This window comes from Arachis hypogaea, chromosome 19, assembly GCF_003086295.3.
Source record: "Arachis hypogaea cultivar Tifrunner chromosome 19, arahy.Tifrunner.gnm2.J5K5, whole genome shotgun sequence".
Lineage (NCBI taxonomy): Eukaryota > Viridiplantae > Streptophyta > Magnoliopsida > Fabales > Fabaceae > Arachis > Arachis hypogaea.
In genome coordinates this window covers 136,681,147-136,700,542 of record NC_092054.1, presented here as the reverse complement: position 1 = coordinate 136,700,542, position 19,396 = coordinate 136,681,147, and the positions used below count along the sequence as shown (strand labels likewise).

General features: G+C 38.1%; 3 protein-coding genes across 4 annotated transcripts; 1 reads left to right on the top strand and 2 right to left on the bottom strand.

The window, feature by feature from the left end:
• Positions 1 to 3,689: 3,689 nt before the first annotated feature.
• LOC140181903 (uncharacterized) lies at positions 3,690 to 6,259 on the bottom strand. Its single transcript, XM_072227579.1, has 2 exons — positions 5,936 to 6,259; positions 3,690 to 5,818 (listed from the first exon to the last, which is right to left on the bottom strand). Exons 1-2 carry the CDS (start codon positions 6,126 to 6,128, stop codon positions 5,121 to 5,123), a joined length of 891 nt encoding a protein of 296 aa, XP_072083680.1. The 5' UTR covers positions 6,129 to 6,259; the 3' UTR covers positions 3,690 to 5,120.
• Positions 6,260 to 6,841: 582 nt separating this feature from the next.
• On the bottom strand, positions 6,842 to 14,485 carry LOC112775523 (exocyst complex component EXO70A1). 2 transcript variants are annotated; one of them, XM_025819183.3, is made up of 11 exons: positions 13,619 to 14,485; positions 12,968 to 13,170; positions 10,868 to 11,134; positions 9,916 to 10,054; positions 9,632 to 9,841; positions 9,140 to 9,342; positions 8,687 to 8,812; positions 8,411 to 8,510; positions 7,623 to 7,699; positions 7,381 to 7,527; positions 6,842 to 7,251 (listed from the first exon to the last, which is right to left on the bottom strand). In XM_025819183.3, the coding sequence occupies exons 1-11, from the start codon at positions 14,249 to 14,251 to the stop codon at positions 7,149 to 7,151; spliced, it is 2,208 nt and encodes a 735-aa protein (XP_025674968.1). In that variant the 5' UTR covers positions 14,252 to 14,485; the 3' UTR covers positions 6,842 to 7,148. The 2 variants fall into 2 exon arrangements, with proteins under 2 accessions (XP_025674968.1, XP_072083679.1); XM_072227578.1 differs by having other exon boundaries at positions 9,632 to 9,769.
• A 941-nt stretch (positions 14,486 to 15,426) lies between these two features.
• Positions 15,427 to 16,416, top strand: LOC140182367 (uncharacterized). Its single transcript, XM_072228545.1, has one exon. The coding sequence runs from the start codon at positions 15,427 to 15,429 to the stop codon at positions 16,414 to 16,416; it is 990 nt and encodes a 329-aa protein (XP_072084646.1).
• Positions 16,417 to 19,396: the final 2,980 nt, after the last annotated feature.

Here is a 19,396-nt window from a genome sequence, read left to right as displayed (position 1 = left end):
CAAAATGGGACCCAAAAAAAAATTGGGGATATATGTTGGATATGATTCTCCCTCTATAGTGAGGTATCTTGAGATACAAACTGGAGATGTATTTAAAGCCTAGTTTGCGGATTGTCATTTTGATGAATCAAAATTTCCAATATTAGGGGGAGATAATAAGCTTCCTGAAAAGGAACTTAATTGGAATGCATCATCCTTAATGCATTTAGATCCTCGATCAGGGCAATGTGAACTAGAAGTTCAAAAGATTATACATTTGCAAAGAATAGCAAATGAATTGCCTGATGCATTTTCTGATACAAAGAGGATAACCAAATCTTATATACCAGCGAAAAATGTCTCAATTCGAATTGATGTCCCAGTTGGACAAATTGCCACCGAAGCAAATACACGCCAGAAGCGTGGCAGGCCTGTCGGTTCCAAAGACAAAAATTCTCGAAAAAGAAAAGAGGTAAATACGATTCCTGTTGAAAAAGACATAGTAGAGACAACTGCAGTTGTCCAAAATTCTGATATAACGCCAGAATACGTTCAGGTACCTGAAAATTGTGAAAATGACGAGATCTCGATAAATTACGTCTTTACAGGAGAGAAATGGGACCGAAATAAGACAATTGTCAATGAAATATTTGCATATAATGTGGCATTAAATATCATGCATGAAAATAAGGATCTTGAGCCAAGATCAGTCGAATAATGTCGACAAAGGAAGGATTGGCCAAATTAGAAAGAAGCCATGAAGGATGAGTTAGGCTCACTTGCAAAACGTGAAGTCTTTGGACCTGTAGTCCGTACACCAGAAGATGTAAAACCTGTTGGATACCGATGGGTATTTGTGAGAAAACGAAATGAGAAAAATGAAGTTGTGCGCTACAAAGCCCGACTTGTGGCACAAGGTTTTTCGCAAAGACCCGGTATAGATTATGAAGAAACGTATTCCCCTGTAGTGGATGCGATAACATTGCGTTATTTGGTCAGTTTATCTGCATATCATAAACTGCATATGCATTTAATGGATGTGGTAACTGCCTACTTATACGGCTCATTAGATCGGGATATCTATATGAAAGTCTCCGAAGGACTAAAGATATCTAAACCATCCAATGAATATTTACAAGGGTTATACTCAGTCAAATTGCAAAGATCTTTATATGGTCTGAAGCAATATGGACGAATGTGGTATAATCGTCTTACTGAGTATCTGGCCAAAAATGGATTCAAGAATGATGATATCTGTCCATGTGTTTTCATAAAGAAAACTGTATCTGGATTCATTATAATTGCTGTGTACGTTGATGATTTAAATATCATTGGAACTCCTGAAGAGATTCCAACAATTATAAAAACTCTAAAAGAAGAGTTTGAGATGAAAGATCTTGGAAAGACTAAATTTTGTCTCGGCCTGCAGATCGAGCATATAAAAAATGGGATCTTTATTCATCAAACAACATACATAGAAAAGATCTTGAAAAGATTTTATATGGATAAGTCACATCCCTTGAGTACCCCAATGATCGTAAGATCTTTGGATGTGGAGAAGGATCAATTCTGTCCTAAAGAAGAAAATGAAGATATCCTTGGTTCTGAAGTACCATATCTTAGTGCCATTGGAGCGCTAATGTATCTTGCTAATAATACAAGACTCGATATATCATTTGCTGTGAATTTACTAGCAAGGTATAATTTCTCTCTAACCAGAAGACATTGGAGTGGAATCAAGCAAATCTTTCGATATCTTCATAGGACGGTTGATATGGGATTGTTTTATCCCTATGGATCCAAGTCACAACTAGTTGGCTATGTAGATGCTGGATACTTGTCTGATCCACACAAAGGGAGATCTCAAACAGGATATCTGTTCACATATGGTGGTACAGCTATATCATGGAGGTCCATGAAACAGATGATAGCAGCAACCTCCTCTAATCATGCTGAAATACTAGTGATTCATGAAGCAAGTCGCGAGTGTTTTTAGCTCAGGAGTTTGATCCAATATATTCTGTCATCATGTGGACTGATTGATCATAAGATAGCTCAAACTGTCCTGTTTGAAGATAATACAGCATGTATTGCTCAACTTAAAGGCGGATACATCAAAGGTGATAGAACAAAGCATATTTCTCCCAAATTTTTCTTCACTCATGATCTTCAAAATCAAGAGACGATTGATGTCCAACAGATCCGCTCAAGTGACAATCTGGCAGATTTATTTACAAAGTCACTCCCAAAATCCTCCTTTGAAAGATTGGTACATGAGATTGGGATGCGCCGATTTCGAGATATTAAATGATGTTGATAAGAGGGGGAGACTGTACTCTTTTTTCCTTGGTCAGGTTTTTTTTCCATTGAGTTTTTCTTGACAAGATTTTTAATGAAGCAGTTCCCATCATAAAGGATATTGTACTCTTTTTCCTTCACTAAGGTTTTTTCCACAGGATTTTCCTTTAGTAAGGTTTTAATGAGGCAATAATCATAAATGGTCATCCAAGGAGAAGTGTTGAGATAAGGATGTGGATGACCACGTTGGGCTGTGCAATATTAACTATAAGCGGTGCTTTGTTTTCCTATGATAGACTTTATATTAATGAAGTTTGAAAAGGAAAATCTTGGACAAGTATAAATAGAGCATGGGTTTGTGATAGTACGTACACACAACTATTAATAATAAAACATTCTTCACTCTCTCTATTTTACTATTTTCTCTCTCTTATATTCTTTACTACAGTATTAATAAATACATCTATTATATTGTGATAATAATTGTAGTAGATATTACTATTAAGATTATATAATTATACCTCTTATTTTATATTTATTATCTCTTTCTTATTTATTTATTTTACAACATATATTACTTTTGTAAATGACTTACATATATATATATACACTAACTGCTGAAAAGAACTAACATAATTATTCTGGATAAAAGAAAATTATAGCATAGTATATGGGTTTAGACTTTATACACTTCAAGATTTAGGGATTAATGTACAAAATGATTGAAGATAAATTTAGCTATTTCTTTTTTAATATAGTATAAGATAATTAATAAATATTTTCCCCTTAAATTTATTACTTATATAACTTAATGAGTTTAGTTTTTGTACGGATTTGTTGTTTCTGTAAATACTAAATAGTTTACTTGCTTATGTGTAATTTTATGTACCTAAATATACTTGTATACAACACCCACCAGCTCCAAAAATAAAACCATTCTTTCCACTTAACATGGTATTTACTCATATACAATTATTTTCATCTAAAGTTGATAATTAAAAATTATTAGATAATAATTTAATTAAATATCTCAAATTATTTAACAAATCTCAACTATATGACAATACTTTTTATTGTTTCCCTATTTTTCATTCAATCCCTAACAAAGCAAATATAGCGGAAGAAATTAAAACCTTTCACATTATCAAAGGTTACTTAGGTCCTTGGCTGGCTCCCCTTGCATCATGTACACGTTCATACATATTATTCAACTTTAAATTTTGGTGTTTGTTACGGTACGATGATAAATTTATACGTACCAATACATTTAAAATATAGACAAATAATAACAAGCCATGTAAAATTTATTTTCCATATCAATATTTAATTTTTTTTAAATATATATTATATCATCACTTTTACTAAAACACCCCTCTAGTAATCAAAACAATAAACGCATCAACGTTATCATCGTCCTCCTCCTTCTCTCTCGTTCATCTTCTTCCTTTGCATCTGCACTCTGTGATCTCATTCAAACCTCAAATCCAATGCTTCTTCATAGCTCCGTTCCCTTCACACCAAATTCGAAGACCAATGGAACCCACTTCCATTTCAGCAACTTCTCTTCCTTTAAGCCTCCAAAATGCTCCCTTTCCGCGGTTTCAGAATCACCCCATTTCGAATTGAGCACTCACAGCAACAAGAAGTCCTTCCCCGCAGAGGTTTCTAGAACCATCATGGAGCTTGCCACTGTGGGAACCCTCTCTGCTTTGACCAATGAGGGTCATGAGGGTTCTTCTTCCCCTTTGGCCATTGGCGTCAGGTTCGCTGTTGACCCTCGTGAAGGCACCCCTTTCTTCTTTTCCTTTCTCTCCTCAAACCCCTTCTTCCCTCCATGTTCAGGTGCCATTGCTAATGCTAAAGCTTCTCTGCCTCCTTCTCATCTTCTTATAACCAATTAAGTTGTAATTACTATGAATGATTCCAAAAAATAAAAGACATATAGATAGATAGACAGTTAGTTAGTTAAGGTAGTTGTAAGTTAGTTATACTTTCAGTTACTAGTTCTATTCTGTTATAACATATTATACTCTAGATGAGATCAAAGTATATGTAGTATGTACTGAAAATTAAGTTGATGAATATAAATTTCTCATTTTTTTTCATTTCATATGTATTAGTTAGCTTAGTTAGAGGACATGTTAGTTGGAGGAATTTGTATTGAAGAGATTGATTTGAACTTTGTGTTCATCAGTTGAACCAATCTGGGTTGTGCACTCCTCAGTGTACACTTCAAGGCACCCTCACCATAGGCCTTATAGATTGGTACAATACATTCCACCAAATGCTTGCATATGTTTTTCCTCAAGGCCTCATCACAAATTGTCCAACTAGATTCCATCTTGTACCTCTCATCAAAAGCTACATTGAAAGCATGCAATCTCTTTCCCAAATCTTGGCTACTCAATGAGGATGAAAGTAAATCTTTTTGAACAATAATTGATAGAAGCTTTCCGCAGCTATTCCTCAAATAAAGTGCTGCATAATAGTCCTTGTATTGTTCAAGTGCTCCTAACCAAGTATCTCCTATCATATCCCCAAGCATGGTACCCCTCAAATTGTAGAAATGGCAATGATTATTTATGATGAAAATGTAGGACAATGTGATATCCTCATAGGCCTTTGACCAAGAATCAAGATTAACTGCAACTTCCTTGATTGTGTCATATATTTGTGTGAAAACAATACCCTCTTCATATGTTTCATTTCTCCAACTAAGATGAATTTCTAGGACCTTTTTCAAATGTGGTAGATATGTATCATTAAGCAGCTGATTGCAGTAATCAGTTACAAAGCTTACCAGCCTAGGGACACCGCTATCTCGGGGAGGAGAACCTGGCCTTTCAAGCTTCACTTGCGCCGGTCGATGGAATGAAACATAGAATGAATGAAAGAATTCCTGATCTGATGGCGATCCTGGCAAAACATTCGGTCGATGCTTCTCGACCAATCTTCTCAAAGACACGGCAAGATAGCATGTACTCAGTATGAAGAACGTTCTTGACAACCAACTCCAAATCAATGCCCCATTGGTCTATGTAACTCGCTATTTCCCTGACATCCTCAAATTTAGCTGTTGGAATCTCAAGGTAGCTCAAGTCTAAAGTGTTCAAAGTTCTTTGAGCATTCGTCCCTCGAACTTCATCATATATAGACTTACACTTGGCTAGCCTGCTGTTTGCATTTAACCGCTCAATGATGGCCTGCAACTTCCCCATAACAGAACCTGGCAAAGCTTGTGTTGCGACGTGTGATCCTAACGAAACCAAAGGAATGGGCATTGAGTTTGCCATCAGAAGTCTTTGGAACTCAGTCTCTAGATTGTCTAAGGCTGCACTGAGAAAACCTCCATTGATGCAAACTCCCTCTTCCACGGCTTGCAATTCTCGCAGTATCCTCAAGGATTTCTTCACCTGAAAGAGGTAAAACTCATTGGTGATCACTTTGTCTTGTAAGAAGTCAAGAACACCCTGCAACCAGCCAATTGCTAACGTGCAATTATCAGTGAGAAGCTTCAAGGCTTCTTCAAGCTTCTTGGCATCTGAGAGGTAAGAGCATAGATCGGAAACAGGGTCAGTCAATAGAGAATTCTCCAAATGCTGCACAAATTCAAACACCTTGAGGACAGCAGCAGCAGAACATATAACACTATCTATACCATTGCCAACGTCCATGAACGAGCATTTCTGCATGGAGATTGGTCTGAATGAAGTTTGCAGGGATTGACATCGCTGGCGAAGAAGCTCCAATCTTGATTCAGATTCATCTAATGCAGAACCAATGGCACTTGATGTTTCCAAGCTAGCTAGCAAGCACTTTCTTGCAGCATCAAGGTTCTGCTTTCCTTCCATCCCAAAAAGATATTGGCAATCAAGTGTTTTAATTTCAAAATGATTACTAACTTTGGCTATTTAGATTGCATTAATGATTTAACATTTTGCAAATGAAATATGGTCTGTGGAAAAAGATGATCTTTGTTGGTTTCTTCTAGAACCCTCATGACCCTCATTGGTCAAAGCAGAGAGGGTTCCCACAGTGGCAAGCTCCATGATGGTTCTAGAAACCTCTGCGGGGAAGGGCTTCTTGTTGCTGTGAGTGCTCAATTCGAAATGGAGTGCTTCTGAAACCGCGGAAAGGGAGCATTTGGAGGCTTAAAGGAAGAGAAGTTGCTGAAATGGAAGTGGGTTCTGTTGGTCTTCGAATTTGGTGTGAAGGGAACGGAGCTATGAAGAAGCATTGGATTTGAGGTTTGAATGAGATCACAGAGTGCAGATGGAAAGGAAGAAGATGAACGAGAGAGAAGGAGGAGGACGATGATAACGTTGATGCGTTTATTGTTTTGATTACTAAAGGGGTGTTTTAGTAAAAGTGATGATATAATATATATTTAAAAAAGAAAAAATTAAATGTTGATGTGGAAAATAAATTCCACATGGCTTGTTACTATTTGTTTATATTTTAAACGTATCGGTACGTATGAATTTATCATTGTACCGTAGCAAACACCTTAAATTTTTATTGCTGCATCATGCCACCTTTGAAAATGGAAACAACAACAGGAGCAGAACTAAAGCAACCAACTACCATTTCAAACCTGATGGGATGTGAGGGAACAAATCTCAATTTCCATGCATTGGCATCACAACAAGCTAGGCTTAATAAAGTCCTATTAGTGGGAAACAACTCCTCTCTTTAGATTCAACTTCAAGTATCATATACTATCCGACGTGGGACTTTGGATATGTTGTAACACCAAAATCTCTTAACACATTTGCACCAATCCTCCTCCATGAAACTAGAAGATGCAATCAGATACCAAAGCCACTCATTTGCCTCTGCCTACCATCCCAAATTAATCATCAGCTACTTATTTATCGTTTCGCTTGGCTCATGAATTTTCCTTCGAAAAAGTCACCCAACATTTGTTCTAGATCTTCTGGTGTGTATTTGATGTGCTTAACCTTCAAAAAAGACCTGTAACACAAAAGGTTATGCATCAAAGTTAAATAAAATCTCACTCACACAAAAACAAAGCATCATGTGCAAACATATAAGAGCAACAATGCATTCATGTTTTGCAAGTAATTGAAATTACAGACATACCGAAAACGTCCCAAAAAGGTTCTATAGCCAGGCAACACGATCATAGCAACTGCAAGCTGTAGAGACTCTTGCAATTCCGCGTCAGGAACTTTCCATTGAGATTGCTTCCGATGGAGTTCCTCAAACATATCATTGAATGTCTTCAACCTAAGAACACATGCAAATTCACATGTTGGCGGGGATAGAGAGGGAGAGAATGCTTTGCCAAATAAATTAACATAAAGAAGCAACTTAAAGATCACCTGTCTTTAAGAACTGCTCTGCTAACACCATTGTTCATGCCAACATATATGCCCTTATCAGATACGCATTGCAGAGTCTGCGAAGGTAAATAATAAAAGTTCAACAATAGAACAGTACTTTCTGAATTGACTGAAATCATTGAAGGTGACAATGACATTCTAAGCTCTTATCCAGATGATTGCACAAAGATCAAAACCCAAAACCAAAATGAACATTAATATATACCACACAATACCACCAAAGAATACATTACTTCTTGACAGAGAAAATTGATAATTGATAAGAAAAGGGAAATATTGCAGCTCTTACGGTCTTACCATATTGTTCAGACTATGGTTTTTAGGTAGGAAACAGGGAAAGTTAAGAATTAGGATTTAATGAAATATTTAATATGACATAATGTGGCATGATATGAGACTATGAGTGATAAATATCCACCCTTATTTGTAATTTATAATAATACTAAAACATAAGCATCCTGTGATACAAGAGTTTAATAGTGAGTCAAATTTAAAGGATGTAATCTACGTCGCCTAAACTGACACAAGTGTAAGTGGCTGATTCTACACCTTGAACCTGTGACCTTGATGTGATATGGAGCAACTTAACCATTGCACTAAAGCTCATAGAAAAATCAAACAAATTTCTTGATTCTTTAAGCTGCATATGTAGGGTGAGATGCCCAAAAGAGGACAGACTGGCTTTATTAAATGGCAAGAATGTGATGATTTGTTCAGAAACTGAGCTGCAAGACATGTTGCACTCAATTGGGTCAATAGAACAATACCTTTGCCCAAGCATTTCTTATGTATTGATTTGCATGGTGCTGCACAATTCCACTATGTAGTCGTACCCAATCATCCCCTAATATATCCTTGGCTTCAGAGCTAAAATATAAGAGGATTAGAAAAAAAATAACATGGAACCAGCAGAGAATGCATTTAAACTGAGTTAAATAAATCAATTATCAATAGTGGATGTCATCACCCATCTCTGAACAAATTTAACAATATAATAAATATTGTTCATGAGAAAAATATGCTTAAATGCAGGGTCTCTATACTGCTTTGATTTCAAATCTAATTTGGATTCCAAAGCCTTCATTATTCGCCTAGTTACAGATGCCTGCTGCAAAGAATAGTCTCCACCTTCAAATTCTTGGAACAATTGCTTCAAGGTGGACTGGTAGCTGCATACATTTATAGAATTCTAATTAGGTCAAATATGTGAACATCAACAAGATCTTGGCAAAATTTATAGAAACTGAATGTTTAGTAAGTGACATCTCTTAAATGCAAAATAAAGTATTGGTTTGCACAACCCCCTTATAGATATAGTCATATATATATTGAACAGTAATGAAAATTTTAGAAAGTGTAACTATGAAAGGAAAAATATGTAGCAACAAGCAGCATTTATCAACTGTCAAATCAAGATTGCTATCAAATACCAACAATTTGATGATAGGATAAACTTATTGGGATCAGTTATCAGAATGCCAAAAATATGAACTTACTCATATAAAACCCTCACAAAATTAATCATATAGCTTGTTAAAGGATGCACTCCATCTGTTACTGCGGTCTCTATAGCATCCTTTTCAACTACTTCTTCGAGATCTTCAAAGACCTCGTTGGCCATTTGTGCAAGTTGTTTTGTAAAACGAAATACTGCTTCTCTTATTTCAGTGCAAGCTTTGCCTCTAAAAAGTGTTTCAATCTGCAAATTGTCATGTGAAATAGTTGGTAAAGATTTCAACACATTGAAATATGCCTTGTGTTTTTTTAATAGGTTTAGAAAAGAGTGTAGAAAGAAAAAGGAATGATAAAAAGGAACTTATCAAGCAGAAGTGGTTCACTTCAATCTCAATATAGAATGATTAAAAAGGAACTTATCAATATCATTGAAAATAGTATAGAAATATTTTAGTATAACCCTTGGGATTTATAAAGCAATGCATGAAAGTGATAGTAGCTAAATTTAAGATTCTGGATGTCAGGAGCCATACCTCTAAATGAAGCTGTAACATTGTTTCACACATGTCTAAAAGTAAATGGAAGTTTTGCGGGGATTTAATGATTTTGGCATTTGCTTCACCAATACTAAGTAGCATGGAGATATTGTTTGTAGTCACCTCGGAGAAACACTGTTCAGCGAGTGAATCAAAGCCTTCAAATATCAGATTACAAACATTCCGCTCTCCAGCAAACAGCTTGAACTGTCCATGTATAGTTAGTTATATATTTGAACGGAAAACAGAAGGAAGACAGATCAATTCTACAATCTTCTTACGGCTATAGGCATTATATGAATCCAGCTTCCAATTTTGGCTTCTAATATCTCCACCTGCAACTTTTGAGCATCATCATTGTTGAGTTTCTCAACCCCAAATATTTGGATGCTTTCTTCCAACCAATTAGAACGGGCATCTCTAAACAATGGCAATGATTATAATAATAAGTACTTGCAGCAATAATATTAATTATTATTGGACTTATATTACATTTGCTTAGTCTGCAATTTCTTAATAACAGTTCCTACAACAGTTTAGAGGATGAAAATATTTTGTAACGTAAGATTAGAATTTTCCTGGAATTTTATGACAACTGATATAGCCAAGGAGAAGGAGTGATTATGGATTTCATGTTGCAGTCCCTGGGTCACAGAAATCTTGACCCTGATTGTCGTTAATAGTATACTTTGGATGTGTCAAATTATTCCTTAATGGTGTGTAATGTGTTTTTGAGTTTTGATTTTGGAGGGAAAGGAATGTTTGAAGAGTAAATGAACTCCAAGTTACTCCTCAAGGTTCAAACCATTAACTTAACCCCCATAATCAAGACTCAAAAGATCCATTTCATAACGACCAATTTTGGCCCTTAGCATGATGAGGATTCAGGCTGAGAACAAAAGCTGTGAGCATGGTTACTTTTCTCATAACTTCGAGGCAAATTTTATTTTTGTAGATAAAAAAGGGCAGTATGTTGCGAAGCATCTGCATTATGCATGGCTCAGGGAAGGGTCACACCCTCGGGTTGATTCCAACCTTTAGGTTACATGGAGAGAACTCAAAAGTTGTACCAAGGCTCCCCTTCACTTTAGTAGATAAATTGACTTCAAATTAATGGATAACCATAATTTTCATTCTCACTTAGACTTAAAATTTTCCAAAAGTAGAGATCTAATCCAAGGCAATTTCAACTTTACTTCTGCAGTGTAACAGCATCAAAACAAAGAGCATTACCTGTAGATTCTGAGTAGCTGTTGTTGTTGACCAGCTTCAACCAGTTGCTGAGCTAAGTAATGTAGAGGTGACACAATTCTTGATGGTATAAGATTGAGAAGAGTACATAAAACAGGATCAGCACTGTTGTTATTTTCGTGGGACTCAGAATGATGAGAAGAGGAAGGTTTCTTTCCACTAGGATCACCCTCATGGTCGGGAGATCCTGACGAGGGTCGCATAGAGCTTGTAAGGCAATCAAAGAGGTGCTTAGGTTCCACAGGCTTGCTGTAAGCAGACAGGATAAAATATAATTTCATGGCAACATGAATGAATTTTTCACCCATAAGAAAAACACTCTTATTACAAAGCAAGAAAAAAATTAAAAAAAGATTCACATGTTCATGAACTAACAACACTGAAAGCAGCAAAGGTATAAAGCCCAAATATGCCTCAAAGAACTGTCATTGTTTTGCCATGATAATTTCATTATATTATGAGCTTAGAAGATATTTTTCACTTTTTACATAAAATATATATTATCATGGAACCAATTTGGATTTATGCCAGGCAGATCTACCACTGAAACGATATACCTATTAAGAAGGATGATAGAGAGGTATCGTAGTAATAAAAGGGATCTACATATGGTGTTTATTGATTTGGAAAAAGCGTATGATAGAGTACTAAGGGAGGTCTTATGGAAGGTTTTAGAAAAGAGGAGAGTAAGGATCGCATATATTCGTGTAATTAAAGACATGTATGATGGGGCCACAACTAGTGTGAAGACTCAAGGTGGTGTGATAGAGGATTTTTCTATTGGTATATGATTACACCAGAGATCATCCTTAAGTCCATACCTTTTTACATTAGTCTTGGAAGTACTCACAGAGCACATCCAAGAGCTTGTGCCATGGTGCATGTTTTTTGCCGATGATATCGTTCTTATGGGAGAGTCAAGGGAAGACCTAAATAAGAAGTTGGAGTTATGGAGAGAAGCTCTAAAAGTGTATGGTCTGCGCATAAGCCGTAGCAAGACGGAATATATGGAATGTAAGTTCAGTCTAAAAAGGGAAAACCCTAATATAGAAGTGAAGATTGGAGAAAACATCCTACGAAAAATTAAAAGTTTTAAGTATCTTGGGTGCATCATATATGATAATGGAAAGATTGAACATGACGTAAATCATAGGATCCAAGCAGGTTGGTCAAAATGGCAGAGTGCATCTGGTTTTATATGCGACAAAAAAGTACCTTTAAATTCTATCGCACCGCTATAAGACCGGCTATGCTTTATGGTACGGAGTGTTGGGCGGCTAAAGAGGAGCACGAACATAAGCTGAGTGTGGCAGAGATGAAGATGTTGAGATGAATGAGTGGTCATACGCGATTGGATAAAATAAGGAACGAAGATATAAGGGAGAGAGTTGGAGTAGCACCCATTGTAGAAAAGATGGTTGAATCGCGTCTCAGGTGGTTTGGACATATGAGAAGAAGACCGATAGAACATCCAGTTAGGAGTGTGGATGAGATGGAAGATGGATAAGGGGCGAAAGGCAGAGGAAGACCTAAAAAGACCATCCATGAGGTGGTCAAACGAGATCTACATGTAAACGGTCTCTCTGTAGACATGATACATGACAGAGCACAATGACGTCGTTTGATTCATGTAGCTGACCCCACTTAGTGGGACAAGGCTTTGTTGTTGTATGGAAACCATCAGGCAACCACCAATTAAGAACCATGGAACTAAGAAACTGTTGTGATCATAAAGTACAACACTCATTAGAACAAAATGAAGAACCGAAAGAAGGGTGCCCTGGTACAGAATGACACCATCAAAACACTTAAAATATCTAGAGAGATCTCTGGACTTACACAACTTTGTTTAACATCATATACAAATAAATAAACTCAAGTGATGAGTAACCTAATGAAAAATGAGTAACAAGTCAATTAAGTAGGTCCCTTCTGTGGCAGTGAGGTGAAACTGAAAAAAAAAATAAAAGAAAGGAAAAAAGAAAACAAAAGAAAACATATACTCAAGTGATTACAAGTTTACAACACAAGCAATGAATCGTTGGCTCAACATGAACAATATTAAGCTAAAAATATACAAACCTGAAAAATGACAATAACTGCTTAAACGCATCTTCTAGTTTAGAGATATCTTCAGCAATCGAATTATTTTCATGGAATAAAATAGAATCACTAACTGTAAATCCCATTCTACTGCCAAAAAACTCAATGCTGCGTCTCAGTCTCCCACTTGCTTCATGCTTGTTTTGCAAGTCTTGACGCCCTTTATGTATTTCTGCCTCTGCCTGCATATAAATTGGTCCCTTTATAAGAAAACTTTCTCAGAAGTCAAGTATATATATATATATATTGGTCCCTGCCTGTATTTTACACTTGTAAATTTAAAGATCATGAAAGAAACTTTTATAATTATAAACAGAAGTCCCTTAGTTTTCTTCTTGTTAAATCGGTTTTTAAGTTAAGTGGCTATGAACATTATTTCACTAATCGTCTTCAAAAGCTCAGCCAAACAGAATCATTTTGCCCTGCCATTCATTCACTCACGTTTTGTGGTGTCTTCTTTATATTTTGTCATTGTTAAAGGGGGTTAATTTGTCGGAACTCGCAAGCTTAAAGCTTTGTGAGCTTCCATTTGAGGGGGAGTGTTATAAATGATATCAAATTCAGCTGTGGCTTCTAATTAAATTGATTATTCCTCTTGAAAATAAATGGCAGAAGAATATAGAAACTTACTTGGCTACCCTTCTGCACAAGGCTGGCAATATCTTCCAACACCGGCTTAGCAAGGCGCTCTAATTCAGCGGCTTCCTCGGTAGAATCAGCTTCCCTCTCCTTTTCATCATTAAGCTGCAGTGGTAGAGTGTCACATACATCTGATTCCAGAGGCATAGAATCCAAGTCAGAAGCCGAACCAGTTGCGCTTTCAGTTCTAGCTAAGGGCAGCTTCCTAACAGCACTAAGTATCCTTGTGACTTTGAGCAAGGTCTCTTTGGTATCTCTTGAAGTCTGAGCCGGCACATCGAACCTAAAGAAACGTTCTAGAGACACCACCAATTTGGCAAGTTCATCTTGGTACTGTATCCTGGCAAGGAAATTCAACCTGTGGATCTTGGAACACCTGTAAACAAGCTTTGTCCCCTCTTCCATCTCTTCAATCAGCGAATCCAGCTCTTCCTTCGGCCGGCCTAATTCATCGTTCTGTTGCTCCATTTCCTTGATCAAAGGATCTATCTTCACCAGAATCGTTCTGAGGTACGCCAAGGTATTCTTGAAATTGCTGGCCTTGTCCTTAACTTCAAGAACCGCCTTCAGCAATTCTCCGAAGGCAGCTCCAATGGCAGCTCCTCCCAGCAGTGCTGCCGCCATAATTTACCGGCACAGAACGCAAGAACCACTCACAAACAAGCACAACAACAAAAAAGCATGTAAAGACTAACCATAATGATTGGTTTCTCTTTTGTGCTACCAACAGGTCAACGCTTATGAGAGGGTAGTCAACAGAGGAGGTTTCTACGAACTTAGCTCCCATTTTCACTCGCATCTTTTGAGTGGATACATTATATATACGAGTAGTAGGAACAAAATTAAGTCGTGAAGGGTGAGATTTGAAAAATACATAAGAGCATAAAAATGTGAAAAGTAAAACTAATAAGGAAAAGTATAGGTAAATAATGAAAATATTAAATAATGTAAATAATAGATATATCGGATGTTCATTTTATTAGTGTACGGATGATTATTTTAATATTAAAATTTAGAGGGTTAATTTGGAGGTGTAGTGTGTTTTTATTTGATTGGTGGTTGTTCATATTGTTCAACAAAATTATTATCCCCCTAGCATTCCCCAACTAATAATATATATAACGGTAATATGCCGTTGTGGGAGGCGGCAAAAGTAAGCTGCAAATCGTCAACGCCATTAGGCTGAAACCGGCAATGCCGTTTTGCAGAAAACATAATGACGTCATTCCTATCTACTCTGATTTCTTCTTTTTCTTCTTCTTCGATTCTCTTCCTATCACTTTCAAAATCTCAACCCCTCACCCCACAACACAAAGCCACAACTACTAACTCACTCAACAAAACGTTTTGCTAGACCACTTGAAAACTCTCCTGGGATTTGAACAAGTTTTGGCGAGTCTGAACTCGACGAAGAAGAATCATCGGTCACACGGTGAAACCAAATCTCTTCCATACAAATCTTTTCTTATGCTTGCCCGGCTAAATCACTAATTCAACCACTAAAAAGTAAAAACACACAAGTATTTTATTTGTGAATTGTGTTACATGCAGACTACTTCGAGCCACTATTTTTAGCGATCATATCTGTATACGTATATAATACGTAATTCAAAAATTAAAGCAGCCTGAAAATTAGCTGTAGAGTCTGGTGCTCAGTGTAGCGATGAGGAGGATATCATGGCAATCCTGCAGGAGCAAAATGAGGCAATGGCACTGAAACGGCGACAGGCGAAGAAAAAAGAGAAAATACGAAGAAGCAGGCCAAAGAATCGTAACCATGTGTGTTCTGTTAATGTTAAATGATTATTAGTTCTTGGAACATTAGAGGTTTAGATGGTGCTGGAAAATTAAGTATGGTAAAGAATTTTAAAAATAAGTCTCGCTTGGATATGTTGGGACTGATAGAGACAAAAAAAGAGTTGGTAACCAAATTTGACGTTATGCGCATCTGGGGCAGAGATGGAGCTGGGTGGGAGTATGTAAGTTCAGTTGGGGCCTCCAGAGGATTATTGCTCATATGGGACGAAACAGTGTTCAAATTGATTAATTGCTATAAAGGAGATAGATGGATGTGTGTAGAAGGGGTTGTGATAAAAGATCAATTTCAGTGTGCAGTTTGTCTGGTGTATGGAGCACATGTGAGAGCTGAGAAGCGAGTAGTATGGGAAGAATTGAGTTATATTGCAGGGTTGTGCCAGGTACCGGTTTGTTTTCTGGGTGACTTTAATGAAGCCATGCACTTGGAAGAAAGGAAAGAAGCTACTACATTATCAGCGTCCGCGGAGGATTTTAGAGATTGGATAAATGATATGGAGCTGGTTGACTTGTCGTTAAATGATCGAAGGTATACATGGTTTAGGGGGAGCTCATGCAGTCGAATCGATAGGAGCCTAGTCACCTTGGGATGGTTAGAGATGTACCCGGGGACAAGATTAAGGGGTGGTCCAAGAGGTTTATCAGATCACTGCCCATTAATTATGGAAGAGAGCAGAAAGTTTGATGGCCCACGACCTTTTCGGAGTTTGGACTCGTGGTTTACGCATGAAGGGTTTCTACGAATGGTGAAGGAAGAGTGGAGGGAGTTAGGTGATAGACAGTTCCTAGACAAGATGAAAGTGCTGTCTATTCCGGTTCAGAGATGGCATAAGCAGCATTTTGGGAATATAGCTGAGAAGATAAGGAAGTTTGAAGAAGAGATCAAGAAGGTGGACGATATGGTGAGTAGTGGTATGCATGATGGAACGTTGGAGTTAAGGAGAAGGGCGCTAGTGAGATGCTGTGAGAAGTGATATGTTAGATAGGATATCCACTGGAAGCAAATGTCTAGGGCCCGGTACGCGAAGGAGATGGATAGGAATACTAAATATTTCCACAATATCACCTCGGCAAGAAGAAGGAATAACAGAATCGGGTCATTGGTAATTAATGGGAGAGTAATAAGGAATCAAGCAAGGATAAAGGTGGCTATTCGAGACTTTTATAAGCGCTTATACCACCAGGAAGCTTCTCCAACGGTGAGCTTTAGAGATGGTCTAGTGAACCGACTGTAGAGGGAGGAAGCTGAAGCCTTAGAGGTGATGCCTTCAGCAGAGGAAGTGAAGGAGGCAGTATGGGACTGTGAATCTTCGAAAGCACCAGGGAATGACGGATACAACATGAATTTTATAAAAAAGTGTTGGGGGGAGATTGGACCAGAATTCACAACAGTTGTATTGAGCTTCTTTGAGCATGCAAGACTACCAGCAGACTCCAATATAACATGGGTAGCGTTGGCACCAAAGTTCGTTGGGGCAAAGGAGATAAAAGACCTTAGACCTATTAGCATGGTTGGTTGTGTGTATAAAGCCATCTCCAAATTGTTGACACGAAGAATGAGGAGTGTAATGCCAGGATTAGTGGGAGAGTCCCAGAGTGCCTTTGTGAAAGGAAGGAAGATACATGATGGAGCTTTAATTGCATGCGAAACAGTACATTGGGTAAGACGACAAAGAAAGGCAGCAGCGATTATCAAACTGGACTTCCACAAAGCCTATGATAGAGTTAAATGGTGCTTTGTTGATACAGTGTTAGAGAAGATGGGTTTCGGCAATACATGGAGGGCATGGGTTAAGGAGTGTATAAGGTCGGCATCCATCTCTATTCTGATTAATGGATCCCCTTCAAAAGCATTTAAAATGGAGAGGGGACTTCGTCAAGGTGACCCTTTATCGCCATTCCTGTTTGTCTTAGTAGTTGATGTGCTCAACAGAATGATAGGAGAGGCAATGAAGAATGGCCGCATTTTCCCACTGTTGGTCAGTAGGGATGATATTGAGTTATCGCACTTACAATTTGCAGATGACACAATATTATTCTGCCCGCCAGAAGAGGGGACAGTGAGGAGTTATAAGAGACTTCTGAGGTGTTTCGAGGTTATGTCAGGACTGAGCATTAACTTTGAGAAGTCTAGCTTGATACCAGTGAATTGCAGTCAGGAGTGGACTAGTCAGATGTGTCAGATGCTTGGATGCCAGGAAGCAACCCTGCCAGTGAGGTATCTTGGTATTAGCCTAGGAGCAAATCCGCGGTTAGTTAAAACTTGGAAACCGGTAATAGAGAAGGTGGAAGAGAAGCTCAGCTTATGGAAAGCGAAGGTGCTAAGCAAGGCTGGAAAGCTGGTACTCATCAAGTCTGTCATAAACAGCCTACCTGTGTACTACCTGAACCTGTATAAGATGTCGGATGCAGTTGCTCGAAAAATAATTTCTTTACAGAGGAGGTTCTTCTGGGGGAAGGATGACGGACGATCTGGCATGGCTCTTGTGAAGTGGGATGTGATCCAGGCACCTAAGAAGTTAGGAGGGCTGGGAGTGGGTGATGTAGTGGTTCGCAACACTGCTTTACTGTTTAAATGGTGGTGGCGCTTCTCAAAGGAGGATTGTCCGCTGTGGAAGAAGATTGTGTGTTCCTGCAATAGACTGAACCCAAATCAGTTGTTGTCTACTCAGACCTTACCAGTGAGAGGGGGTCCATGGAGAGATATATGTCATCTACAAATAAAGGAGCAAAAAGTAAGGCAGAAGATGATTGATGGCCTTGCGATTGAGGTAGGGGATGGCAGGACTACCAGATTTTGGGAGGATACGTGGTTGCAAATAGGAAAACTGAAAGAGTGTTATCCGAGATTCTTCTGCATTTTGAACCAAAAAGGATCACCAATTGGGGATTGTGGGTTTTGGGATGGGATAGAATGGGTTTAGCATTTTCAGTGGAGGCGAAAGCTCCGCCAATGGGAATCAGAGGCTCTAGATCAGCTGTTGAATGCCTTGCAATCTGTTAGGCTAATAGCAGAAGTGCAAGATAGAGTGGTGTGAAAATTCGATAAGGAAGGTGTTTATACGACTAACTCATTTGTGCAGGTTTTGCAGGAAGCGACTCTGGATGCGGAGATTCTGAGGTACAGATTCACAAAAGAGATTTGGAGAGGTTTAGTTCCGCCTAGAGTTGAGTTATTCTCTTGGTTTGCTCTGATTGGTTGGATCAACACAAAGGACCGACTTAGTAGGTTGGGTATCCTAGGACCACATGATAATCTGTGTTTGTTGTGTAAGAAAGCAGTTGAAAGTGTTCATCACCTGTTAGTAGCTTGTGAGTTTTCTTGGCAAGTGTGGTGTGGATGGAGTTCAGAATTTGGTCAGAAGTGGACAGCTCCCGGCACCTTGAAAGATCACTTTGAGAGTTGGAGGTACATGCCTATGAGACAGGAGGTGCGCAAGTTCTGGCTAGTTGGGTTCTTTTCTGTGATATGGAACATTTGGTTATGGAGGAATGATGCAATCTTTCAGAACAAGACAGCAGGAGTTATAGAGTGTGTGGCACAATCGTTTCTTAGTGCTACAGAATGGTGTGGAAACTAACTTATGTTGTTGATGGCTATGCTGGAGATTACATAAGAGCTAGTTAGTTTTGTTTTTACTTTTTCCATGTATGCTCCACCTTGAGTGTTGAGCTTCCTCTTTCTTTCAAAAAAAAAAAAAAAAATTAAAATCTCATTCTCAACCTCACACTCACTCTTTACACGGGCTGAAACTAATGTTTTTATTTCTCTTTCTCTGGCTCTCACTCTCCGACGTGACTCCTTCCTCATTCTCATTCTCAAGGTTGATTCTCCTTTCCCCTCTCTCCAGCGACACGATTCTCTTTCACTCTCTTTCAGGCGCGGTTGCGATTCTCCTTCCTCAGTCTCGGATGCTGTGCTCTCTGTCTCATGCATGAATTTCTTGGACTGCA